The following is a 27,448-nucleotide window of genomic DNA, read 5'->3' on the forward strand; positions in this document are numbered from 1 at the left end:
CCAGGGCAGGGAGAGCAGCCTTGACAGGATAGAGGAGCTGTACTTAGCAATTACTTTTCTGAGGAAGCGCCAGGCACAGTTCTTCTCTCCCCCCCCCCCCCCCTTCCCTTTACCCTCAATTCTCCGTACAAATAGTGTGCATATAATTTGCATGCTATTGTGCCGAAAATTGCCAGTAAAAGAAAAATCGCTCCCATCACGGCACTTTTTTGCCGTGTGTCGGAGTCTTAGAGAATCTGGCCCTAAGAGACAGGATAGTGAGGGTAACCGGAGTAATGAATTTTGTGAACCAGTGTGAGAGGTGCGATTGTGATTTTGTGTGATACAGGCAGCCAATGTTTCTCGCAAAGGAGAGGAATCGCGTGGTTGAATATTTTTGAGCCTGTTTTGTACTGTTTGGAGACGTCGGATATCACTGACCTGTATACCATTATAGAGAGCATTATAATGATCTAGAGCAATAATAAGTGAATGAACAAGAATTTGCAGGGTGAAGAGGTGTCGCACTGAAATATGGGAGTGAACTCTCAGGGACTGATTGAGCATTACCCACAGCATCTTTACTGTTGGTTCAAATGGAACGCTACATCCTGCTATTATGGTAGGGACAAAAAGGAAGGCTGTACCTTTTGGGAGATGAGGAGTCCATGAGACGTTTCAGGATTTAATTTAAGTTTATAATCTTTGAGCCAGTTTGCTATTATTGAAGGTGAGAATCTCTTGTTTCCTGATTCTATAAAAGGCGCCTGCCAGTAGATTGGCGCACTTAGCCCCTCTAGGCACCTAACTTAATTTTTTTTAATTGGCTTAATCAGTGCTGATTGACAGCACCATTACTAGTACTACCATTAATTATTTCTATAGCGCTACCAGACACACGCAGCGCTGCACAGAGTCACAAAGAATAAGAAAACAGTCCCTGCTCGAAAGAGCTTACAATCTGAACAAGATAGGCTTCTGCACCAAGGTGTCTACACAGCAAGTAAGCATAGTTAGGGGCGGATTTGGAGCAGAGTTTGGGTGCCGATTGAGTTAGGCGCCTACCGTAGCCAAGAGAACCATGGCTTAAATGGCAGTAAACCTAAGGATTTAACACTTACCGGTGTCTAAGACTGCTTAGGTGCAATTCTGTAAACGGTACCTAGTGGTTGATTGACAACTGCGCCAAACAGTCCCTAGGATATAGGGCCTATACTGTTCAGACTGGTAAGTGTCTGGATTCTATTGGCCTATAGATAAGGAGTTAGATTCAAGGCTTCAATGAGTGTTAGTAATGGTGATGTGAAAATGTTAAAAAGAGTTGAGGCTCTAGGACATTTATCTACAATGGAGAGAAGCCTCGCCTTCATTATCTTTGTGATTCTCAGTTGGGATAACCTGTTTTCTTCATTATCTTTAGGATTGTTGGTTTGTATTAGAACTCTGCATCATGGTTTATATACTACCACTGTGGAGTTATGTATTTTAGATACCAGAGGGGGGCTCCTTGGGGGGGGGAGGGGGAGGAATGGGTTTAAAGACTATTGTATTATTTGAAGTGTTTATTTGTATTTCTTTTTGTATTTTGTATTGTGTGATTTTTTTTTTCTTGAAAAAAAAAAAATATATATAACTTTGAAAAAAAAAAAAAAGAGTTGGTGATACTAAAAAGCCTTGGAGAACCCCACAATTAAATATATAGGAATCTGATTCAAAGTTCTGTCATATAACTATATATTGTTCTGTTATTAAGATATGAATGGAACGAGCCCAAAATTGTATTGGAACTCACACAGTCTATGTAGGAGAAGATTGTCATCTACAAGATCAAGGGCTGCAGAAAGATATGGGGAAAGAAGTATTACAGATTTAGCTTGGTCCAAATTATAGAGTGTTAATATTCTTACCCCCAGTGACTACTGCTTTGGGATTTCCTGAATCCAGTCTGATTTGGATGGAGAGTATTGGTTTTGTTTAGGTGATCGAGAGCCATGCATTCAACTAGTTTAGAAGCAAAAGGGAGTTGGGCGATGAGCAGAAGTTTGTTTCAAGAGAGTTACCCAGGCTAGGATATTTAATCTTTTATGCCCTTCAGCATAAATCAGTGGTTCCCAAACTGGGACAGGACTGGGGTCATGTCATCAGTAGATAGGGTTACCATATTTGTGAAGACAAAAAAAAAAAAAAGAGGACATATGGCCCCACCCCTGCCTCGCCCCTTCACGCCTCTCGCACAAACTCAGCTATAAGCACAAACCTGTGATTTTAGAAGCAGTATATATAGCAAAAATAAGCTACACTCAGGCAATAGGCAACATATTCAAATAACATAAGAACATAAGCAGTGCCTCCGCCGGGTCAGACCATAGGTCCATCCTGCCCAGCAGTCCGCTCCCGCGGCGGCCCAAACAGTTCACGACCTGTCTAAATCACCAGAAGGGGCCCCCATGCCTCCTTGGTTTAGTCCTATCTTCCTATCGAAGTCCTAGCCCTCCGGTCTTGCCTGCACGACCAGGTTGGGTTTCTGCATATATTTTCTGGTTAGCTTTCTCAGTATCCCACGATCCCCTTATCCCTCAGGAATCCATCCAGTCTCTGTTTGAATCCCTGTACCGTACTCTGCTTGATCACTTCCTCCGGTAGCGCATTCCAAGTATCCACGACCCTCTGTGTGAAAAAAAAACTTCCTTGCATTCGTTTTGAACCTATCTCCCTTCAGTTTCTCCGAATGCCCCCTCGTACCTGTTGTCCCCTTCAGCCTGAAGAATCTGTCCCTATCCACCCTCTCTATGCCCCTCATGATCTTGAAGGTCTCTATCATATCACCCCTGAGCCGCCTTTTTTCCAGAGAGAAGAGCCCCAGCCTATCCAACCTCTCAGCATATGGGTAGTGTTCCAGCCCTCTTACCAGTTTTGTTGCCCTCCTTTGGACTCTCTCAAGTACCTCCATGTCTTTCTTGAGGTACGGCGACCAATATTGAACGCAGTATTCCAGATGCGGACGCACCATCGCTCGATACAGTGGCATGATGACTTCCCGCGTCCTTGTAGTTATGCCCCTCTTTATGATGCCCAGCATCCTGTTGGCTTTTTTTGAGGCCGCTGCGCACTGTGCAGATGGCTTCAGTACACATTATGTTGTAGTATATACCTCCATAATATGAAAACACCTTCACTATGAAAAATGCACAATGTCAGGTGGTGCAATAACAGCACAGTTCAGGCTTAATGACAATTGATAAACGGAGGAAAAAGTCTCAGACAAGGGCCCTTCCACCTCCACAAAAGTGGTTTCAAGGTGGTTAAGCGATCACCTCATTGGCAAAAAACCTCCTTTAAATGAAAAAAAGCTCTGTGCTGTGCTTAAAGATAGATTAAAAGAAAATGCTTTTCAACTTATCTTCTGTTGATCGGTACACCAATGGTGGCCAGCGTTTCACAAATCTGCTGCCTGAGGGTGTAACTCGTCCAATCAAGCTTTGCGAGGGATGCCAAATGCGTCTCCTGCATCCAACAGTGCCAACACGATATGCAGTACATTAAAATATATTAATAGATAGGGTTACCAAATTTTTAAAGTAAAAAGAGAGGACATGTGGCCTCGCTTCTTTCTGCCCATCCTGCCCTGCCCTTTTCTGCCCCCAGTCGCGTTTCCACACAAACCTTCGTCGTCTTCCCTGAGCTCAGGGCTTTGTCTGGTAGGTCTCCGAGCACACGCAGATGCAACATGATGACATCGCATTTGTTCATGCTCTGAGACCCTCCCCCCCCCCTAACACAGCCCCGAGTTCAGGCTTTCCAAAACCTGGCAAACTGGTAAACAGTGTCATAGAAACATGGCTGCTCCTCCTCCCTCTGGACCTCCTTTTTGACATAAGCCCAGAGCTAGATTTTTAGTGGAGGCACCAATAGGTAAGGTTAGGTAGGGGGACATCCTCCCCCCTCCCCAATTATTTTATCTCCTATGCTTCAACCATAGCAGTCAGTCCTGAGAAGAAGCAGCAACTAAAACAGAATTAAGCATGAGACATGCAAGCCTTCAAGGACTTACAAAGTCCTGCAATGAATGGTCTGCTCCTTCACCTTACACAAGCTTCCTGTTATGACAACCCATGTGCTCAGAAGGGTGGAGCATCGCAAACCTTGTCAGCATGGGAAGACTTGCTTGCCACATGCCAAGTTCTGTTTTGGGATTGCTGCTGCTGTGCAAGGTGTATGGGGACAGACTTAAAGATCTCAATCTGTATACTTTGGAGGAAAAGCGGGCAAGGGGAGATATGATAGTGACGTTTAAATACCTACATGGCGTAAATGCTCATGAGTAGAGTCTCTTTCATTTGAAAGGAAGCTCTGGAATGAGAGGCCATAGGATGAAATTAAGAGGCGATAGGCTCTGGAGTAATCTAAGGAAATACTTTTTTACAGAAAGGGTGGTAGATGCGTTGAATAGCCTCCTGAAAGAAGTGGTGGAGACAGAGACTGTGTCTGAATTCAAGAAGGTGTGGGATAGGCATGTGGGATCTGTTAGAGAGAGGAAGAGATAATGGTTCTCTAGGGCAAGCAGGATGAGTTAGCCACATATGGGTGATGTCCCATCAGCTCCTCCTGCTGTCCATGGAGAACCTACGTTACAGGTAAGTAACTACACTTTACTGCAGATGGGCAGACTGGATGAGCCATTTGGTCTTTATCTGCCATCATGTTTCTAAGAACACCAAGGCAGTTGTATCTGTTGCTTATACCTCAATCCAGGCTTGCCTTTTGCACTGTAGTAGTGCTCAGCTTGATGTCTGTAAGTCAGTGAACATTCACAGGCCCCCACCCCCCTCTCGGGCAAGCTTCCTACTAGTCTGGAATTGGAAACTCATGCAGCGTACCGCTGTCTGTTAGTGCATACTGTCGTAAAGAAAGCGCTGGCTTGACCCATCTAATGTCGTGAAATTTTGGGGCTTGTTATGATCATTTGTGGGTGTCTTCATGCCTTTCTTTCCTGTCGAATGCTGATGACTCTTGGGGGTTTTTTCTCAGACCCTCATTCTTCCTTTTTTTTCTTCTCACCCTGCTGCAGGTGCGTCGGCCACACCCAAGGACCATGAGCTCCTGTGCCCTGCTGCTGCTTCCGCTCTCACTGTGCCTGTTGGAGGGAGCAGTGGATGCCTTGTTCCCAGACGAGCTAAGGCCCATCAGCGTTGCGCCTGTGCACTGTGAGTGCTGGAGGACTGCGCTGAGCTTCATGACCTTCTCTTGCATTTAGGTTGCAGGTTCTTTGTGTGCCAGACTAGGCCAAGCAGCAGCAACTTTCTCTACCAGGGCATATGAAACCAGCATCAAGCCAGTTAGGACATTCTGCAAGTAGCTGAACACTTTTGAGAAGGTTTATCTCCCTTCTTTTTTAGTTTTTGACTTGTGTCGACATCCTGTACTATAGTTATAGAGTAAAGCCAGAAAGAGATAATGGTTACTGCGGATGGGCAGACTAGATGGGCCATTTGGCCTTTATCTGGCATCATGTTTCTATGTTTCTCAAGAAGCAAGAAAGCTGAGTAGTAAGACCAGGTCAGATAAGGCAGAATGTCCAGCCTCATTGAAGTAGGAGAGAGGAGGGGGTGCACTGTCACATGCCAAACCGTACTTCTGCCACCTGGGGTCCTTTCTCTAGTTCAAAGGGTCACACTCACAACCCAGTCCTCAGAACATCTAGCAGTCAGATTTTCAGGATATTCACAGTGAATATGCATGAGATAAAATTGCATGGACTACCTCCATTGTATGCAAATTTATCTCATGCATATTCATTGTGGGTATCCTGAAAACCTTGACTGAGGAGGTGTGTTCCAAGGACTGGAAACTCCTGCTGTAGTTCATGACTATGTGAGTTCTCAAGCCAGTCCTTGGGACACAGTTAGCCAATCAAATTTTTAGGATATCCTCAATGAATAATATGTTAATCCTAGCACTATAGCAAAAATATTCTTATTAACTACTAATTAATTACTATTATGTGTGTGTTGTGCTCAGTAACCACCATCAGGTCATGTTATAAAATTTAATTCATAATGACCACAATTTAATGGACACACAGGTTCCTTATTCCTCCATTAGACCAGAAAAGGGCAGTGTGATCTGTGATTTCCCATCCAGGAAAGCTAGGGACCTCTCTCCCCTTCAGATTCACTGAGCTCTGGAACAGCCTTACCTCCCCTCTTCGAAATCTGAGCTCTCTCCAACTTTTCCGTAAACATCTGAAAACCTGGCTATTCCCAAAAATGTAACACTTCCTCCCTCTTTAATATCCTAAGCCCTCTAACCATTCTTCTGACCTTTAACCTTTCTTTGGAGTTCCTTTCTATCCCAATTCCTGCAAACCGTGCCAAGCTCTACGATTGTGGAAATGATGCGGTATATAAACCTAAGGTTTAGTTTAGTTTAGTTCAATCATTAAGAGTCAATGAAACAGTCATGCTTAACTTTATCAGCTTAGTGCTGCTGTCTGCAACAATGAATATGCGTGAGATAAATTTCCATACAATGGAGGCAGTGCATGCAAACTTAACTCACGTGTATTCATTGCGGATATCCTGAAAATCTGACTGGCGAACCCTGCTCTAAGGAAAATAAATATTCAGATAGTCTTCTTTATCTCAAAGGTTAGTGCCATCTTTCATGGTTATATCCTAAGTTGGCTAGATGGCTCCATGTCATAAGGAACTGGCTGAGCCAGTCCTTGATTTTACCTTCATTGTATCCAGTGTAGTTTCTGCAGTGCACAGGACTAAAACTACAAAATGGATCCAGTTGGTCACTCTGATTGCAGGTGACTGTCTTGATCCATTGTAACTAGCAATGATATTCATTCTGTATTTAAGGGAAATAAAAGCCCTCAAGACTTCAAGTACCAGAATACACCATGAGGAGAACGGAAACCAAATTGGAAATTGGGATTAGGCCAGTGGGTATCCTAACATCAGATTCAGGGGCATAGCCATGGGTAGGTCTAGGTTGCTCCACTTTTGCTTGAGGCCTACCCAGCAGCTAGGCAAACCAATTGTGTATCATGAAGATCTCCAGTACCTCTAGTTAAAGACATCTGAGCCACCTCCTAGTTAGTAAAGCTTGAACCACTGATGCTGGTGCTGCGAGCATGCTTAGTTGTCAAACAGACTCAGTTGTCATGGTTGATGGGTTTCTTTTGCTTTGAACTAGAGAATGACACGGGACAAATTTTTCCCCATCCCATCAAGTTTTTTCCTGTAACTGCACCATTCCTGCATGCTCTGTCCTCATCTGCACAAGCCTCAAACGCTTTAAAATCATGTGTTCGAGGCTTGTGTGGTTAAGACAGAGCTTACAGAACAGGGACAGCGACAAAGCTCGCGGGGGACAGGTCAGGGAAGGGAAATATTTGTCCCCATGTAATTCTCTACTTTCAACCTCCAGCTGGTATTAGATTGGTAAATAAACTTAGTTTTAGATTAGAACAGAGCATGCTCGTGGTGCCTGCATCAGTATGCTGTGACTTCAGTGGCAGCTCCAGGTTTCCTCACAAGCTAAGGTAATTTTAGTTTAAATTATAATGAGGGGAAAACAAGGGGAGGGATGGAAGTGGAAAAGGGAGGCAGAGGAAATCATGTGCCTAGTGCCAGGGCCAGCCTTACTAATTACGGGACCCTGTTCATACTAGTATGGGAAGCCCACAGTGGTCCAGTATGTTACCTTGTCTCTGAAACTCCTCTACCTTTAAAATGTGTTTCTCTATAGAGGACTCAAGGCAGTGGCAGCAGTTCATGTACTGAAGTAATTGATAGAAACGTAATTGAGTGTCCAGATTATGAATACAAAGATTAGCGAATAATATGGAACACTCAGTTTTACATATAATGTAAACTTAAAACAGAGGAAAAAAGAACTCAAAAAACCCCTGGACTATAATCAAACAGATCATAACCAATTGGGGTTGGTTTTCATCAGTGGTCAAAAACCCCTGTGTGATTTTTTAATTTTTATGTAAATTTATTTTTCATTAAATATGTGTTATAATCATATATAAATATAGTTATAGAATATCAAAATTTTTTATATCAAAATCTCTCTTAAGTTATTAAGATAAGTGCTTGATGTCTTGAAGCTATTTGCAATTTCATTTGTGAATTTCAACATAGAGCTGCTGGTTCTGTTATGCTCAATCATAAACAAGAGAGATTTTGATATAAAAAATTTTGATTATGATCTGTTTGATTATAGTCCAGGGATTTTTTGAGGTCTTTTTTCCTCTGTTTTAAGTTTACATTATATGTAAAACTGAGTGTTCCATATTATTCGTTAATCTTAGCAGTTCATGTACACCATCTGCCACCGACCCCCACCCTGCTCTCTGCTGTGTCCTGTCCTTGCAGAAGTAGGAGACATGCAATTTAAAGATGGGGGAGGGATCGGAGTCAGTAGGATATACCAGGCTGGGGCCCTTAGGAACACAGAGCCCTGTGTGGCCATTCCTGTCACCCCTCTTCAGGCCAACCCTGCCTAGTGCCTCCTCTCCCAGCAGCGGCGTAGTGAGGGTGAGCGACGCCGGGGTTGCAGCACCCTTCCCCCGCCGCACACACCCACCCCTTCCCCATACCTTTAGCTCGAGCAGTCACCAACTTACTGCCCGCGTCTGCCTCAGCGCTCTCTCTGATGTCACTTCCTAGGCGTGGATCCCGGAAGTGACGTCAGAGAGAGAGTGCCAAAGCCAACGCAGGCAAGTTGGTGGCTGCTCGTGCTGAAGTCAAAAAGGTACTAGGGAAGGGAAGGGGCATGTGTGTGGGAGGGGGAGGAGTGGAAAGGGGGGGCGGAAATGAGGAGGGGCACCGGCGTCCCAAGCAAAATGGCATCCAGGGCGGACTGCCTCCCCCCCTTACTACGCCACTGTCTCGCAGAGTAACCTTTGCCCCCCCTCCCTCTCCCCCTCTGCTACTGGTCAGTCATTGGAAGGGAGTTTTGCAGGGGAGGAGAGGGGGAACAAGGAGAGAGGTTGCTGCTGCTCTTGTCAGAGGTAGGTTTGTTCAGGATTATTGTCGCTCAGCAGTGGGAGCTTTTTGTGAGCTTTTCTTCTCTGCGGATGGCTCAGGCAGGGGCTCTGATTTTCTGGCCTAATGCCCAGCTCAGACGACCTGCTGCGCGAGCTGAATTGGAGCACAGCGGTCACTTCTCTAGGAGCTGAACAGTATATCATTCCAGCACTGCATTCTGTCCTGACTCTATATGTGGGTCCCAGCGCTGGAACAGCAGAGAAGGGAGGTGCATTGTTAGAGCTTTGCGGGGTGCCAAGGATGCAATTTTCTGTTGCGTTGAGGGTAGAAAATTTACTACTTAATCATTTCTATGGTGCTTCCAGACATACGCAGCGCTGTACATCAAACATGAAAGAGACAGTCCCTGCTCAAAAGAGCTTACAGTCTAGTTTGACAGGCAAACTGGACAAATAAGTGCATCTATATACAGTGCTCAGGTAGGGAATCGCAGATATGGGATTAATACCGCAGACCTGTCCCTTGCTCCACAGAAGAGGAGTTGCTCTGTGTAGGTTTGCTGGCCAGAATGAGTCTTAGGTTTCTCATGGTTGGCTTGAGGTTTCAGATCCATTGCTTGCAGAGAGTGGGACAGTTCTGCCAACCTTTCTTTCCTTCTTAAACTCTCACTGACGGCTGCCCCTCTTTGCTCTCTCCCTGTAGATGTGAAGGAATACTCCGTCTTTTTGGGAAGTGGACCGGGCCGATCCTTGATGACCGACACCGGCAGCTCAGAACGACTTAGCATCCAGCGAATGCTAAAAGTCAATAGAACCTTATTCATTGGAGACAGGTGGGTGCACAGTCATGTGACAGTGTAGAGACAGTCACCAGGTTAAGAATGGGTTCCGTTTTTTTAAACCGTTGGTAAGTTGAATTTGTGTGTAACTCGTATCCTATAGTACAGAGTCTATAAAAACATTAAACATTAAAGGAATAATCCTCAAAATAAGGTACTGTAGTTTAAATAGAAAGAAAAGATAGGACATGTGTACTTACTTTTGTTCTTCATCCATCCCACTGTTCCTTCTCCACCACCACATCTAACATTTCTCCCTCTCATCTCTCTCTTCCCCATGCATCTGTACATCATGCCTCTTCCACCACCACAGCCAATATTTTTCTCTCTCTCCCTCCCTATGCCAAGCAATTCACCACTTTCTTCATTTTCCCATGTGCACCATCTCTCTTTCCCTCAGACACCCATACCCAACAATTCTCCCTTTCTATTATTCCTTTCCCACCTCAGCATCTCTTTCCCTCACTTCCCCTCCCCCCTGACTACGCCACTGCAGAGAAGGCCTGTGGATAAGGGCATATGGTAATATGTGAAACTAGTTTCCTGCAAGCAATAACCACAGAAAGCTCTGCATCCTGTGAGTGATATAACACAGACACTGAAGTGTCTCAGGCTCCCATCTTATGTCTGCCCCATGACTCCCATTGTTGTCTCTGTGGGATCTTCACCATCACCACCACCACCTTAGTTGCTGCTTGGAAACCTGGATGATTAGGCTCAAGCTGTATTCGCCTTGCTCAAAACCTATCCACCTGGCGATAAATTGAATGCTCTATAGTCAAGAAAAGGTAGCAAAAGAGGGGTGCAAATTAAGTCAGAGATAGTCTGTCCCCACTATGCAGAGTAATTTGCACACTTAGGTAGAAATATATATTTTTAGCTTTTAATCGTCACATTTGTAGATCAGATTGAAGTTATGCAAAACAGGAGTTTGTTAGCAATAGAAATGATTTATAAACCTTGGCAACACATTTCCAAATAAGGATGTCAGATATTGCATATAAATATCTCTAACCTTTTTTTCATTTTGACCTAAGTGGTGGAAAAACACCTCCAAAAAAAGCTAGTGATATTTAATGTGATTTACACATTCTTCCAGGACTGATTTAAGGTTCTGTTTTCTCAAACCGACCAATAATTCAGTACTGGAGACTTGTGGAAGGCGATGTGGTTTTAGATGTTATTCTGATAGGTGGGCGCCCATAGGATGGTTAGTTTTTTTGTCAGATTCTGTTCACCCACTGATCCTCCAGGGAGCAGCTTCCACATTGGCAGCATTATTTGCAATAACCATAACATCTTTTATCTGTAATGTGGCTGTATTTTTTTTTTTTCCCAGGGGGGGGTGTTATCAGGCTTAAAATATACCAAGATTACCCACTGTGCTTTCACTTGAAAATAATTTACAACATATGTGCACATCTAACTCATAAATTCACCCCTGTGCAGACTGGAATGACACACTGTAAGTTAGCTTCAACCATGGGAAGCCAGTGCTATAGGATGACCAGATGACTCCATGTCATAAGAGACAGGATGATCCAGTCCTGGGTTTGTCTAATTGGACGCATAGAATTGTAGATCAGAGTGATTTTTCATAGGGGAAGAGAGAATATCATAATGCCTCTATATCACTCCATGGTACAACTGCACCTTGAGTACTGTGTGCAGTTCTAGTAGCTGCAGTGGCGAAGTAAGGGAGGGGGGCAGTCCGCCCCGGTTGCCATGTTGGTAGGGGCGCCAGCACCCTTCTTCCCCTTCACCCCTCCCCACTTCTTTCCATGCCTCTCTTCCACACGCACGCCCCCTTCCCTTCCCCATACCTCTAGTTGAAGTTGTTGTTTGTGGCAGCCAACAATGTGCTCTTCGTAACCCCGTCGGCTCTCCCACTGACATCATTTCTGGGTGCCACTCGTAGGAAGTCACATCAGAGGGAGAGCCGATGGGGTCACGGGGACCACTGCAAGCAATAACTTCAACTACAGAGGTACGGGGGGCACAGGGGGAGGAGACAAGGATGGGGGAGGGGCACCACCACCCCGGGCTCCTCTCGCCCTTTCTATGCCACTGAGTAGCTGCATAGCAGAAACAGAAAAGGTACAGTGAAGCTTGACCAAAATGATAAAGGGGATGGAACAGCTTCTCCCACTCTCGTATTTACCTTAATAGACTTGAGTTTTCATAGGGTTGCCGGCAGAGGCACACGCAGTTTGTAGCTGACTCGGAAACCTTCTCTCCAATGTGTCCTGCCCCTCCCTGACCCTACTTCCTATTTCACCTTTGCATGTCATGATTAAGCACGAATAATCATGCGATTAACATTTTTAATCATTGCCCACCCCTAGTTTTAATCAATTAAAAACAAGACCAATATTCAAAACAAGCTGCGTGTTCACCAACTACGGTGAAAGTGCAATTTCATTACTGGGATATTTTAAAATCTTATATTGATAGTATAGGGTGAATATCTAACCACATAGCCTGATGCTAACCAAGGGGACCTTTTACTAAGCTGCAGTTAGCACATCCTCTGGAACAAGTTCTGGAATTACGCATTGAATGAAACAATATTTTCTCCTATTAACGGCTTGGTGTGTGTCCCCTAGCCTTTGTAATTTTGGAAAGAATAAACAACGGATTGACATTTATCCATTCCACTCCATTCATTATTTTATAGACTTCTATCATATCTCCCCCTAGTCATGTCTTCTCCAAGCTGCAGAAGGTTAGGGTTGGTGGGTGGTTATGGGGCTCATAGGTCCAAAACACAGCATAAAGTGGCATTTGGGTCACCAAAACGTCTAAATTGCCATTTTTAAAACCTACTTTCTAGATGCTTTTCTAGGCTGTTCATCTCCAGCACATCTAAATCTCAAGGGGACATGTTAGAAGCATGTTTTGAGCGGGAATAGGGTGGGCATAGGACTTGGACTTTTTGCAACGATAACCAAACGTTTCAAAAATGTCCAGGTCACCATTAAGATGTTTGGGGCTAGACTTGTTTTAGAAACACATAAGGACCAAAAGGGTGCCAAAACTGACCAGATGACCACTGAAGGCATGACCCCTCCCTCCGTACATATACTCCCTCAGGGGTCATTGACCCCCCCCCAGCCCTCCAAAGATGTGAACGAAACTCTACATATCTGTCTCTATGATAGCAGCAGATGTAATGGCCAGTCCTTAGACAGCAAGCAGGTGTCTGGAGTAGCCTGGTGGTCAGTGCAGTGGACTCCCAAGAAGGGGACGCAGGCCCTTATCCCATCTTAACCTCCACACTTGTAGTGGAAAGTGTGAGACCACCAAAACTCTACTGTACTGACATTGTAGCGTGACCATCCCTTAGGGCCTAGCAGGGCCCGGCACACACCTACAATATTGCCCTGGCACCCTTCCCCAAGAAGGAGGAAGCCCTGTTTTGGGTGCCTTACTCTGTGTACAAAAGTCAGAATGACACAATTCAGGTAAGTATCAAAAGAAAGAAATAACATTTATTGATCATCCAGACAGGGCAAAACAAAAATGCAAGAAAAACAAAAGTCCAAAAGTAACAGCAACTATAATGTAGCCAAAATAATATTGTCCTTACCAGCCTGGTCTGGTTTATTCTTCAAGTGCTTAACTTATGTCCCAGGTAAGTCCTACTTTGTAGTAACAGTGACCGCACAAAGTACAATTTAGTCCCAGGCAGTCTTTAATCCAAACACAAAACTCAGCATTGTACAATGTTGAAGGTCTTCGCCCTTCTCTCAAGTCAGCAAGTCAAAGAACAAAAAATATAACCCACAAAACTCACTACATGGATGTCTGGCAAAACCTGCCTCCAACCTTCAGGGTTTCCACGGCATTCAAAAGTACATTACCAATGTTGCCTAACTGTCCTTAAACATTGTCCCAGCGGCAAGACAGCCAACACCCAAAAATTAAAAAAAAATTTTTTAAAAACCCCAAAAACATTTTGTAAGGCAAACACACAGTCAGATCAGCTCACTTCCATGGCTTCTGGAAATGCAAGCTCTGGCAGAGCACTCCAGTCCATGTCCTCCAATATCTGGTTCTCCTGTGTTTGCTCCTCTGCCTCTGGGTTTATCATTTCCACATCCGTGGGTTCCTGGGCTGGCTCCACTTTGAGACAGCCAGCTTTCTAACTGTTCCATTGCTGCTCTGCCACGCCCAGCCCTACTGGTGGGAAGGGCTTTCTTCTACTGAGGCTGCCTTCTGCCCTGTTTGGCCGGCCCTTTCCAAGATGGTGGATTTAAAGGGGACAGCATTCGGGCCAGTGGCAGGAGATAGGCAGAGCTGTGCCTAGCGAACCCGGAGCACGAGGCAGCTGAGGCAGGAAAGGGAGAAAGAGGATCGGAGGAAGTGGAGGGAGAGAGGCAGCGGACGGAGAGCGGTGCAGGGAGACCAGAGTCGCGGGGCAGAGGCGAGAGTTAGCTCCACCCACCCCCTGACGTCACCGGACCGAACTCTCCATATAAGGAGAGCAGCCAACGGTGCGCAGCCGTAAGGCGCGCGGCAAAGCGAGCGGCAAAGGCGCTCGCCTTAGCGAGAGCGCCTTTGCGAAGGTGCCTTGTGAGGGAGCCAGAAACGCCAAGTAATCACTTTCTTTTCTCTCTCTCTTACCCACAGCAGGAGCACACCAGCACTCTACGAGAGCGATGGAGGACCCAGGATCCCAGAGGTACTTTCCGGTATACTGCACAGAGTGCAATATGTATGACTACCTCCCCTTGGGAAGGCGGGAGTACATATGCAGTCGGTGTCAGGAACTGGAAAGCCTGAGGATGGAGGTCGACAGATTGAGGGTCAGGGTCCAGGAACTGGAGGGACTGCGCACCACAGAGGAGACGAGCTGGTCGACCAAGGACACAGACAGAGCAGGCCCTATTGTGGAACAAGTGAGGGACCTCGAGAGATTCATCGAGGAGGCCTATAGGAAGGTGGAGGAACAGGACCAGCAGCTGCTCAGACGGATGTCGGCAGACGAGACCCAGGATCCACAAGGCGACTCCAGGGAAGGACCTAGCGGAGGAACCATGCAAGAGGAGGAGACCGTGACTCACCGAGACCCCAAGAGAGAGACACCGCACTACACCGAGGACACGGACCTGAGACAGAGGAGGTTGCTGAGGAAAGGGAAGTCTGCTATTGTGGTGGGAGACTCGATCTTGAGAGAGGTAGATAGTCACATAGCTGGAGGAAGGGAGGACCGGCTAGTGACTTGTCTCCCAGGGGCCAAGACATGAGACATCACTGATAGGATCGAGAGGATCCTGGACAGAGCAGAGACAGAGGAGACTGCGGTGATAATCCACGTCAGAACGAATGATGTGAGCCGGAAGAACTTCAGCATGGCCACACTGACTGACCAGTTCAGGGTCCTGGGACGAAAGCTGAAGCGGAGTACCCGGAAGATAGCATTCTCAGAGATCCTGCCTGTACCGAGAGCAGATGCAAAGAGGCAGGCAGACCTCCAGGCTGTGAATGCATGGTTGAGGAGATGGTGTCAGGAGGAGGACTTCCACTTTGTGAGGAACTGGACGTCCTTCTGGGGAAAGAGCAAGCTCTACCGGCGGGACAGCCTGCACCTGAGCACAGCGGGAACTAGACTACTGGCAGCCAATGTGAAGAAGGAGATCGAGAGGGCTTTAAACTGAGCAGAGGGGGAAGCCGACAGCTGATCTGATGTTGATGCTTCGGACAACAGTATCCAGAACAGATGCTGAACGGGCTGACTGCAAGGAGGAAGTAGAGGGACCGGTGGATCTTATGATCAGACAGCGAGGGAAACATCAGGTAAAGGGAGCTTGCTGGGAGGAGACTAAGGGGCATGGAGACACAGGGGGACTGGGCGGCACGAGGGCGAAAGCTGAGGGCAATATAGGGGTGCCATAAGGCGAGGGGGATCAAACAGAGGCTCAGGGGATGATAGCCCAGGAGGGGGCCGGTAGGGCTAGAAAACCCAGAGGAAAAGCGGGGAAGTGGGGTGGCGGGAATGTGGGGAAGCCGAAAGCTACGAGGGTAAAGGCTGAGGGCAAAGCAGAAGCACAGGGAACAGGAGAACTGCCCGAAATTCAAGGGAAGGCGGCCCAGGTAAATGCGGAGGTGGAGGAAAAACGACGGGACCTGCGGTGCTTATACGCAAATGCAAGAAGCCTCATGGCCAAGATGGGTGAACTAGAAGTCGTGGCCAAGGGGGAGGACCTGGATGTAATTGGAATTACAGAAACCTGGTGGACAGAGGAGAATCAATGGGATGTGGCACTGCCGGGGTACAAGCTCTACAGGAGGGACAGGACCCACAAGAAGGGGGGAAGCATAGCACTATATATAAAGGACTCTATCTACTCGGTCAGGATGGATATGGCAACGAAGGCAGAGGGGCTGGAATCGCTATGGGTCAAATTGCCGGGAAACAAGGGTGCAGGCATAAAGCTAGGGCTGTACTATCGCCCACCTGGTAAGCCAGAAGGAGTCGGAGACGACTTGGAAGCTGAACTGAGACAGGAATGCAGGACTGGAAGTGTAACAGTGATGGGGGACTTCAACTACCCGGGGATAGACTGGAGTACGGGTCACTCCAACTGCACTAGGGAAACAGGATTTGTAGAAGCTGTGAGGGACTGCTTCATGGAGCAACTGGTCACGGAACCAACACTAGGGGGTGCTACTCTTGACCTCATCCTAAACGGATTGGGGGGGCCTGCAAGAGGGGTAGAAGTGGGAGGACCACTAGGCAACAGTGACCACAGCGCGATCAGATTCACATTAGAAAGGGGGACACCCATAGTAAGGAGGACCGCTACAACCGCGCTCAACTTCAGGAAAGGGAACTATGTTGCTATGAGGGAAATGGTGGGGAGGAAGCTCAGAAACATCTTTAGGATGGAGAATGTAGTAAGCGCCTGGACCCTATTCAGGGACACCCTGCAGGAAGCACAAAGAATGTACGTCCCCAGTTTCAGGAAAGGCTGCAAGAACAAGCGGTCAAAGGACCCGGTTTGGATGTCAGCTGAAGTAAAGAGGGCAATAAATGACAAAAAAGTATCCTTCCAGAGATGGAAAAAGGACCCAACGGAGGAAAATCACCAGACGCACAGGAAATGCCAAAAGGAATGCCACCGAGAGGTTAGAAAAGCAAAAGGGGAATACGAAGAGGGGCTGGCCAGGGAGGCGAAAAACTTCAAGGCATTCTTCAGTTACGTAAAGGGGAAGCGACCAGCGAGAGAGGAGATGGGGCCGTTGGACGATGGGGACAGGAAGGGAGTGATTAAGGAGGATAAAGAGGTAGCTGAGAGGTTGAACACGTTCTTCTCGTCGGTTTTCACGAGAGAAGACACATCTAATATACCGGACTCAGAGGAGCTCATGAGTGGGAAACAGGCCGAAAAATTGGAGCACATAGAGGTAAGTAAGGAGGATGTCCTCAAACAGATAGACAGGTTAAAATGCGGCAAATCACCGGGCCCGGAAGGGATCCACCCAAGGGTCCTGAAGGAACTAAGACAAGAAATAGCGGGCACAATCCAACATGTTTGCAACCTATCCTTGAAAACTGGAGAGGTACCAGAGGACTGGAAATTGGCGAATGTCACACCTATCTTCAAGAAGGGATCGAGGGGTGACCCCGGGAACTACAGGCCGGTGAGCCTGACTTCAATTATAGGGAAGATGGTGGAAGCTATGATCAAGGACGGCATTTGTGAGCACATCGAGAGAAATGGCCTACTGAGAACAAGCCAGCACGGATTCTGTAAGGGAAGGTCATGCTTAACGAACCTTCTGTACTTCTTTGAGGGAATAAGCAGTCGGGTGGACAATGGGGAACCCATAGACATCATTTACCTCGATTTTCAAAAGGCTTTCGACAAGGTGCCACATGAAAGGCTGCTTAGGAAGCTGTGGAACCACGGGGTGGGAGGGGATGTGCACAGATGGATCAAGCACTGGTTGTCGGATAGACTGCAGAGGGTTGGAGTAAAGGGCCAATATTCTGATATACTGGCGGGGAGTCACGAGCGGTGTGCCACAGGGATCGGTGCTGGGGCCGTTACTCTTCAACATATTTATCAATGACCTGGAAAAGGAGGCAAAGTGCGAGGTTATAAAATTTGCAGATGATACCAAACTGTGCGGCAGAGTTAGGTCCAGGGAGAAGTGTGAGGACCTGCAAAGGGACCTGGAGAAGCTGGAAGACTGGGCAAACAAATGGCAAATGCGCTTTAACGTGGAAAAATGCAAGGTCATGCATATAGGGAAAAAGAACCCGTTGTTCAACTACAAATTGGGGGGGGCATTGTTGGGAGACAGCAGACTTGAGAGAGACTTGGGTGTGCTGGTGGATGCATCACTGAAGCCATCTGCACAGTGCGCAGCAGCCTCGAAAAAAGCCAACAGGATGCTGGGCATCATAAAGAGGGGCATCACAACCAGGACGCGGGAAGTCATCATGCCATTGTATCGAGCGATGGTGCGTCCACATCTGGAATACTGCGTTCAGTATTGGTCGCCATACCTCAAGAAGGACATGGCGGTACTTGAGAGAGTCCAAAGGAGAGCAATGAAACTGGTAAGAGGGCTGGAACACTGCCCATACGCCGAGAGGTTGGATAGGCTGGGGCTCTACTCTCTGGAAAAAAGGAGGCTCAGGGGAGATATGATAGAGACCTTTAAGATCATGAGGGGCATAGAGAGGGTGGATAGGGACAGATTCTTCAGACTGAAGGGGACAATAGGTACGAGGGGGCATTCGGAGAAACTGAAGGGAGATAGGTTCAAAACAAATGCAAGGAAGTTTTTTTTCACCCAAAGAGTCGTGGACACTTGGAATGCGCTACCGGAGGAAGTGGTCAGGCAGAGTACGGTACAGGGATTCAAACAGGGATTGGACGGATTCCTGAGGGATAAAGGGATCGTGGGATACTGAGAGAAGTATCCAGGAAATAAGTATAGAAACCCGACCAGGTCGTGCATGTGCAAGACCGGAGGGTTAGGACTTCGATGGGAAGATAGGACTTCAATGGGAAACCAAGGTGGCAAGGGGGCCCCTTCTGGTGATTCAGACAGGTCGTGACCTGTTTGGGCCGCCGCGGGAGCAGACTGCTGGGCATGATGGACCTATGGTCTGACCCGGCGGAGGCACTGCTTATGTTCTTATGTTATGTTCTTAAAACCTGTTTTCAAAGAGCTATGGGCTAAACCCTGCTTGAATACAGCCTGCGCTTCCTGATCTTGTTCCTGGCTTGCAGTCACATAGTGATCAGCCCTGACTAATTTCACCGGGTGGTTTTTGAGGTTTTCCACTGGCACAAGGCCGGCACTGGGATCGGGCTTGTGATAACATATAGGTGATACCTGCAGACATAGGATTAGTGGAAAGTTGGGTACAGTTGGTTTTGGGTGAGTTTTGGAGAGCTCCCCATACAGTGTAAGGGAGTTTTGATGAGACATGTACCTGGGACCCTTTATGTGACGTTCACTGCAGTGCCCCCCTTGGGTGATCCACTACACTGCTGGGATGTCTGTGTTGCCAGTACACTAAAATTGCTGGTCCCTTCTACATCCAAATGGCTTGTTTTATATGTCTTTCATTTGGATGTTTTGGCTTTCGAAAATGGTAGAAAAGATAGATGCCCCAAGGGTGAACATGTCTAAATATGATCATTTATGAAAAAGATAGATAGGTGTTATGTGGTTTCGAAATTGTGCATTTTCTCTACCCAGTTTTTGGACTTACTTCACAAAACATGCAAAGTCGGACTTAGGCATCATATTGAAAAGGCCCTTCCACATGTGTTAAAAGTACAAACCTAGTTTTAAACTATCTCAGGTGACAGATTAAAGTATATGCATTATATTTTTTTCAAAAGATCAATAAACATGATTAGTTCAACCACATCCCTGAAACATCTTCAATGGGCACCTCTTTAACCCTCCCCCCCCCTTTTTTTTTTTTTTACTAAACCGCGATAGCTGTTATTAATGCTGAATGCTCCGCGCTGCTTCTGATGCCCATAGGAACTCTATGAGCGTCAGGAGCAGTGCAGAGCATTCAGCGCGGCTCGCTGCACTAATAACCGCTATCGTGGTTTAGTAAAGGGGGGGTAAATTTGCTTTTCACAGTATTCCACCTGTTTTTAAACAGGGGCTAAAAGCTAATATATTGGGAAAGAATGCAAGTGCTTCAAAGTGACTAAAAATTAACTTTTGTGGATCTAATTGGGTACTGTACATTTTAACCTTCCTGAATCCTAAGTAGATCTGTGGGGATTTACCACTTAATGTTATAAGCAAACAGACGTGTTCAGAAAGCGCCCGTTAGTGTCAGGACAGAGCCCATTTCACCCTGCACTGCAGATGAGCAGGACAGCACTTGACATGGTTTCATTAGTTGGCAGATTCTGAGGGATTGCAAGGAAGGATCACAAGATTTCAAAAAACTTGCAAGAAGGACTCTGGCCACTTTTTAGATCTGCTTTCATTATTGATGGAGGCAATATCTTTTGGGAGAGATGAAGATTTTACCCTGTGGCTGGAATCTTTCTGGAAGTGCAGAGGACTTGTGTCCTTGGTCCTTTCATGATACTCATGATCTCTGATAACAACTGAGGCTCGCTGTGTGCGCATGTCCTTTCTTTGTTTGATTGAATCTTGGTGATATATAGAGAGCATGTTTCACAGATTGACAACAACCAACCATCGTCAATCATATGTCACAAAGAGGTGTTGAACAGAAAGCCCATCTCAAAGAGGGCTCATAAGGGACAGCTGTCTCGTGTCCTATCGAAGGCTGATTTTGGAGGGGAGAAAGGAGAGTAGGCGAAAGAGAGTAATGTTTTAGAGGCCAGACTTCAGGGATATCATGAACTAGCCGGACTTAGCTTCTCTGACTCTTCATCCATTTCTCTATGAACTGTCTAGGCTTCACTGCAACAATCATGACTGGACCTAGCTTCTTTTTCTGTTTCCTCATCTGATAGCTAGCTTCTCATCATCCAAGGGTGGGTCATCATGGACAATACAATTTAGGGGGTGAAGAACTTTTGTGCATAAAAGAAGAACGGGACTTGGGTGTGATAGTATGTGATGATCTTAAGGTGGCCAAACATGTTGAAAAGGCGACAGCGAAAGCTAGAAGGATGCTAGGATGCATAGGGAGAAGTATGAAACTCTCATGAGACCCAGTGGTGTAGTAAGGGGGGGAGGGGAATGGTCTGCCCCAGGGACTGTCTTGGCCCCATCTTCCTTTCTACCCTCCCCCACTATTGCACGTGCGTGCCCTTTCCCTTCCCTCATACATTTTTAATGTTCGTGGCACAAGCAGCAACCCCAACCTGCTGCTCGCGTCAGCTTCAGCTCTTCCTCTATTGTCACTTCCTGGACCTGCAAATTGATTGATTTCTCTCAAAAAGTACAAAGACCAGGGGACACTCCTTGAAGTTACATAGTGGCATACTTACAACAAATAGGATAAAATATTTTTTCACTCAGCCTATAGTTAAGCTCTTGAACTCTTTGCTGGAGCAAATAGTAAAAGCAGTTAACGTAGCTGGGTTTAAAAAAAGGTTTGGACAAGTTCCTTGAGGAAAAGTCTTTAAACTGTTATTAAGGTAGACCTAGTAAAATCCATGGCTTCAGATCACGTGACGCCATGCTGCGGGACAGACGCTAGTCTGTGTCTCTCCCGCGGCCCTCCGCAGATTCCCCTCCCTCTTCGGGCACTCTTCGGATTTTGAGGCGCCGGCCCGGACCCTCCGATACCTCCCCTCCTCCGGACGCGGTGGGCGAGTTTCGGGCCGATTTCGTCGTGGCGTGTAGCAGGAATCGGCCCGCAAAGAAACGGACCGCGGCAAGCAGGGGGAGGTCAAGATGGCGGCGCTGCCGTGCCCTGGAACAGCTACGGAATCCTGTCTGCAGCTGGCTGTAAGGAAGCATGTCCGTCCCTGAACCGAGGGGAACTTAGGAGAGGGGAGGTTTGCAGCTGCATCCAGCTTTACTAAAACGAAAAATAACAGGAGCCACGTGGAGAAGGGTGCTGCACTGGGGTTGGACTCGCTGGTAAGGATTTCCCAGTGTACTTCTGAGAGAGATCGTGCTTGGTCACAGAGAGCTAGGATCACAGAATTTAATCGCCTCTCCAGTGAGCAGTCTTGGATCCGTGAAGTTGTGCAGCGAGACGGACGCTAGTCTGTGTCTCTCTCTCCCGCGGCCCTACGCAGCTTCCCCTCCCTTTTTGGGCATTCTCCGGCTCTTGAGCCTTTGGACCGGACCCTCCGATATCTCCCCCCCTTCGGACTCTGTGAGTGAGTCTCGGGCCGCTTTTGCGGTGGTATGTCGCTGAAGTCGGCCCGCAGAGAAAAGGACCGCGGCAAGCAAGGGGAACTCAAGATGGCGGCGCCGCCGAGTCCTGGAGCAGCTACGGGGGGGCCGGCTTGGATAGCTGAAATCACGGCCGGAGTTACGGCGGCGATGGAGCTCGTGTTGGAACAAAAGCTCCTGCCGTTGGATCACAAGCTGGCGGTGGTCCAGGCTTCGCTGGATGCTATGGGCCAGGAGACGGCGGCGTTCCGGCAGCGGGTGAGCGATGTGGAGGATAGCCTGCAGCACGTGGAGGATGTCCAGACAACACAGCAGCGCCTTATTTCTGCTCTCGAGGATCGCATTGAGGACCTGGAAAATAGATCACGCCGGTCCAATTTGCGTTTTATCGGATTTCCAGAGGCTGTAGCGGAGCGGGACTTGAGAGGCACGCTGGAAGCTTGGTTAGCTGCCTCCGTTACCTTTCCTGCGGATCTCGGCCCGCTTCGTATCGAGAGGGCGCATCGCCTGGGTCTCAGTTCAGCTCATCAGGCCCGGCCACGGGTGGTAATAGCAAAGATCTTGAACTATGCTCACAAACAGTCTATTCTTCAGGCGGCTCGGGGCGAGCGCGTTCTCACCTATCAAAACGGCAGGGTGCTCTGTTTTCAGGACTATTCTACGAAAGTGGCTCAGCAACGGCGGGCATTTGCTCCGGTGTGCTCTACACTGGCGGCTCGCCATGTTCGCTTCGCCCTCCTCTACCCGGCGAGGTTGAGGGTCCATCACAATGGCACTACTCAGTTTTGTTCTACCGTAGCGGAGGCGCAGAGCATGTTGGATGCGTGGAATGTGGACCTGCCTTCTACTAGTGCCGCTGGTGCGATCTCCTCTACTGCTGGTCCGGCTTGATGGCTGCCGGTCTTCAGAGACTCTCTTTCTTCTGGAGTTGGTGCAACTCTGGTCTCCTTCTTGGATCTTTGTCAGTCCTTGGATGGCCCTGTGCGGCTATGTCTTTGATGGTGGCGCCGCTCGGATTTTGTGCTTCCAGATGCCACGGTGTCCCTGGACTTTTGCTGGATTTCTCTCTTCAGAGCTCCTCATTCTTCTGGCTCGACTACAACTTGGGACTCCTTCTTGGATTTGGCTGGGACCTTGGTTGGACTTCGGTCTTTGACTGGGGCGCTGCTCAGCTTCTGTGCTTTTGACTTTCAGCGGTCTCCAGGCCCTTGGATGTGTGGGGCTTTCTTGTTTATTACGGGTGGCCGGGGCCTCTCTCTACCCCTACGCGGCCCAGGCTGTGTTGGGTGGACGGTGGCCTGGATTCATCTTTTGGAGCGGGTGTTGTTGAGCTTGTTGACTGGGGTGAGGGGCGTGCATGGGGACGAGTGGTTGGCGGCGTGTCTGATGCGATGGGTGCGGAGGGGGGGAGGAGAGTTAGAGTGGGGGTTTTGGGGTTCCTGTTGAGTATGAGTTTTGGGGTTCTTGGTTTTCATTCTCAAGGGATATTAGGGGGTGGATAGGGTCTGGGATTAGGTTCCTTTGGGTCGGGGGGCCCTTCCTGGGGCACTGAGGCATTATATGAGGCTGTCTTGAGATTGGGAGATGGGTTCTAATTCTGCAAGGTTGCTCTTGGGGGTTTGTCCAGTTCTCTTCGCTATTTTGGGGGGGTTTCTGTGGAGGGGGCGTCTGTAGTGATTGGGTTCCTGTGGGGACCAGAAGGGTTGGGGTGGATGGGATGGGAGGAGTTTAGTGGGGTAGGATTGGTCTGGTTGGGTTTGGGGGTTGGGTTGGGGTGGGTGGTGGGTGGGGGTGGGTTGGTGTTGGGGGGGGGGGGGAGGGTGGGGAGGGGAGGGTTGTTGTTCTTGTTCCATGGTGACCGCAGGCACTGGCTTCCGCAGGACTGTGGCCTTAGGAGGGGGGCTTGCTGGGACGCCTCTTCCTAGGCTTTTGAATTTTTTGATTCCTTGTTGGGTATTTTTGTTTCATTTTTATGTCCCTTAAGTTATTATCTTGGAATGTGGGGGGCATTCATTCCCCAATAAAGCGACAGAAGGTGCTTCGACAGCTGCGGAGGAGCCGGGCGGACGTGGCCTTTTTGCAGGAGACGCATTTGACAGCTGCGGAGCATGCCAAACTGCGAACCTGGTGGGTGGGGGATGTCCTGGATTCCCCGGCGTTGGGTAAGAGGGCTGGAGTGGCTATTTTGGTGGGTAAACATCTTCATTTGGAGGTACAGACTGTCCTTAGGGACCCGGAGGGTAGGTATGTGATAGCCTCGGTTAGTTTGAACTCTAAACCTTACATTCTCTGCAACCTTTATGCTCCCAATAGCCCGGGCGTGGGTTTTTTTCATCATTTAGCAGACCTTTTGTCGGTCTATGGAGATGTTCCTCTGTTGGTGGGGGGGGATTTCAATGAGGTGGCGGATCCTCTTTGGGATAGATCGTCGGGGGTGGGGAGGGAATCTCGGAAATCTGCTACTGGAATTGAGATTCTTTGTGCTTCCCTTGACTTGGTGGACGCCTGGAGGGTCTTGCATCCCTTGGAGAAGGATTTCACTCACGTTTCTCGGGCCCATGCTTCCTTATCTCGTATAGACTATATTCTCTGTTCCCGCTCTGTGTTTGCAGAGATCGTTGAGTCTACGCTGGGGCCTATTGAGGTATCGGACCATGCTTGGGTGGCGTTGGTATGGCAGTTATCTCGGACGCCGGGGACCCCTCGGGGTTGGCGCTTTCCTTGCCACCTTTATCGTGATAGTAAATTTCACGAACATCTGGTAGCCCGGTGGCGCTCTTTTCAGGATACCAATGCAGCTCATTTTGGTACTCCTTCGTTGGCTTGGGAGACGGCAAAGGCGGTCCTTCGGGGTGAGATTATTTCCTATGCTAGTTTTCAGCGGAAAGCGCGCACGCGAGAGCTGCTTCGGCTGGAGAGACTGGTTTCTTCTCTCCGTCGACGCTACGGCACCACTCGGGCACTCCCGGATAGGGCTAGATTGCTGGAGGCTCAGTGTTCGCTTAATTCTCTGTTACACCAATACGCTCGTCGGTCTATGGAGCATTATAGGTATCATCTTTATCGCTTTGCGAATAAGAGTAGTACGTTTCTTGCAAAACTAGTTCGACAGCAGCGGGGTAGTTCGCGTATTGCTTCTCTGCAGACGCGGAACTCGGAGATAGTGCATACTGATGGAGACATCAACCGGGAGTTGCGGGATTTCTTTGAGAACTTGTATTCTGCTCCCTCTGACCCTCTGCTAGATGGGGAGGTATATTTGGCTGGTCGGGATCTCCCAACTCTTTCAGCTTCCTCTCGGGAGCAGTTGGAGGCGGAGGTTACTGCAGGGGAGATTGAGCGGGAGATCCAGGCTAGCGCTTTGGGTAAGTCTCCTGGCCCGGACGGGCTACGTAGCGAGTTTTATAAGATATTGCGAGCTGAGGTGGCGCCTTTGTTGGCTTCGGTGTTTAACGAGGCGGTCGGCTTGGGGGAGCTCCCTCGCCATTTGAATGTAGCGCAGATTATTGTTCTGTTGAAACCGGGGAAGGATTCGACAAGACCCGAGTCGTACAGACCGATCTCTTTATTGAATTTTGAGGCTAAGCTTTTTGCTAAAGTTTTGGCCACCCGTCTTGCCTTGGTACTCCCGAGTCTTATTTCTGATCAGCAAGTGGGTTTTGTGAAGGGCCGTGCGATTGCTAAAAATGTCCGCCGTATATTGGCGGCTTTGGAGCGGACGGCACAGGATCAGGTGCCTTCTTTGATGATCAGCTTTGACGCCGAGAAGGCCTTTGACCAGGTAGATTGGGGCTTTATGTTTGAGGTCCTGCGAGTGTACGGTCTCGGCCCCTGGTTCATTCAGGCGGTGCGGACTCTTTATGAAAACCCGGTGGCCCGTGTGTGGGCCAATGATACCCTTTCTGATCCTTTTCCAATTTGTAGGGGTACTCGCCAGGGATGCCCCCTTTCACCTTTGTTGTTTATCCTGACTCTGGATCCTCTCATTCGGGATGTGCAGGGTAACCCGGACATTATGGGAATGGTCGTGGGGGCTCATCATTTTAAACTGGCGGCTTTTGCCGATGACCTCTTGGTTTATTTGACGGATCCTCGGGCCTCCCTCCCTGCTCTTTTGGAGTGTTTTCGTGAATATGGGGATTTTTCTGGTTTCCGTTTAAATAAGCAGAAGTCGGAGGCTATGGCGTCTCCGGAATCTTTGCAGGTGGAATGGGGGCCGGATTTTCCTTTGCGCTGGGCGGGATCCTCTTTTCGATACCTTGGTATTTTGTTGTCTATGGATGTCTCCGTGCTTTACCGTTTGAATGTTGATCATTTGTTGCAGGGAACTAAGGGGCTTTTACGGCGCTGGTTGAATCTCCCTCTTTCCTTGATGGGCCGTGTTCATCTTTTTCGCATGATTATCTTCCCGAAATGGTTATTTGTCATGCAAACGCTTCCATTCTTTCTTTTGGAAAAAGATATCTTGGGTCTTCAGAGACTGGTGATTTCATTTTGCTGGGGGGGTAAGAAAGGTAAAATGCATCGTTCGTTCCTTCAGGGGTCCTGGGCACAGGGAGGATTGGGTCTTCCCTCGATTCGTTTGTATAATTTGGCATGCTTGCTTCGGCATGTCCGGGATTGGCTTTTTCTTGGCTCTCAGCATACTGATCGGGAGTTACTTGGAGGTTGATTATTTCTTTCCGTGGGCTCTGCCTTATCTTTTACAGTGGGACGGGAAGGTGCGATTGGGGCCGGGGGCCCGTAGCTGCTTGGTGGAGCCGCTTCGTCGGGCTTGGAGATGTGTTTCGCGGATGTGGGGTCACTCGCCTTTTAGTTCTGTTCTGCTGCCCATAGTGGGCAATGCGGCCTTCAGTCCGGGTCAGGACAATGTTGTTTTCAAACGGTGGGCGAGGAAGGGACTCCGAACTTTGGAGCAGTTTCTACAGATGGATGGTAGCGCTGTTCCTTTTTTGACTCTCCAGGCGTCCTGGTCTTTGGGGGCGACGGATCGGTTTGCTTATATGCAGCTCTCCCATTATGCAGCCTCCTTGCCCAGGGACTCATTGACCCAGTCTTTTGCTATCACTGTACGCGATTTTTTCTTTGATGCTCAGTGGGATTGGCTTTCTATCTCTCAATATCATCGCAGATTGGTGGCTCTGCAGCCTCGGCGGGATTATCAGCGGCTTTTGGCATCTTGGGCCCGGGACCTGGGATGTCGCCCGCGGGTGGCGTCCTTGGCTCCTCTGGTGCGCCGGATCCCTCGGGTGGTGCAGAGCGCCGAGCTCCGGGAATGTCACTTTCGGGTTTTACATCGGGG

General features: G+C 48.3%; 1 protein-coding gene across 3 annotated transcripts in view; it reads left to right on the forward strand.

The window, feature by feature from the left end:
• The window catches only part of SEMA6B (semaphorin 6B), a 241,785-nt gene that overhangs the window by 143,061 nt on the left and 71,276 nt on the right, over nt 1–27,448 (forward strand). For all 3 annotated transcript variants that reach the window (XM_033954396.1, XM_033954398.1, XM_033954397.1), the window contains 2 exons: nt 5,048–5,183; nt 9,690–9,819. In XM_033954396.1, coding sequence (XP_033810287.1) covers nt 5,072–5,183; nt 9,690–9,819 — 242 coding nt within the window. In that variant the 5' untranslated portion in view covers nt 5,048–5,071. The remainder of the gene's footprint in view (nt 1–5,047; nt 5,184–9,689; nt 9,820–27,448) is intronic.

This window comes from Geotrypetes seraphini, chromosome 8 (assembly GCF_902459505.1).
Source record: "Geotrypetes seraphini chromosome 8, aGeoSer1.1, whole genome shotgun sequence".
NCBI lineage: Eukaryota > Metazoa > Chordata > Amphibia > Gymnophiona > Dermophiidae > Geotrypetes > Geotrypetes seraphini.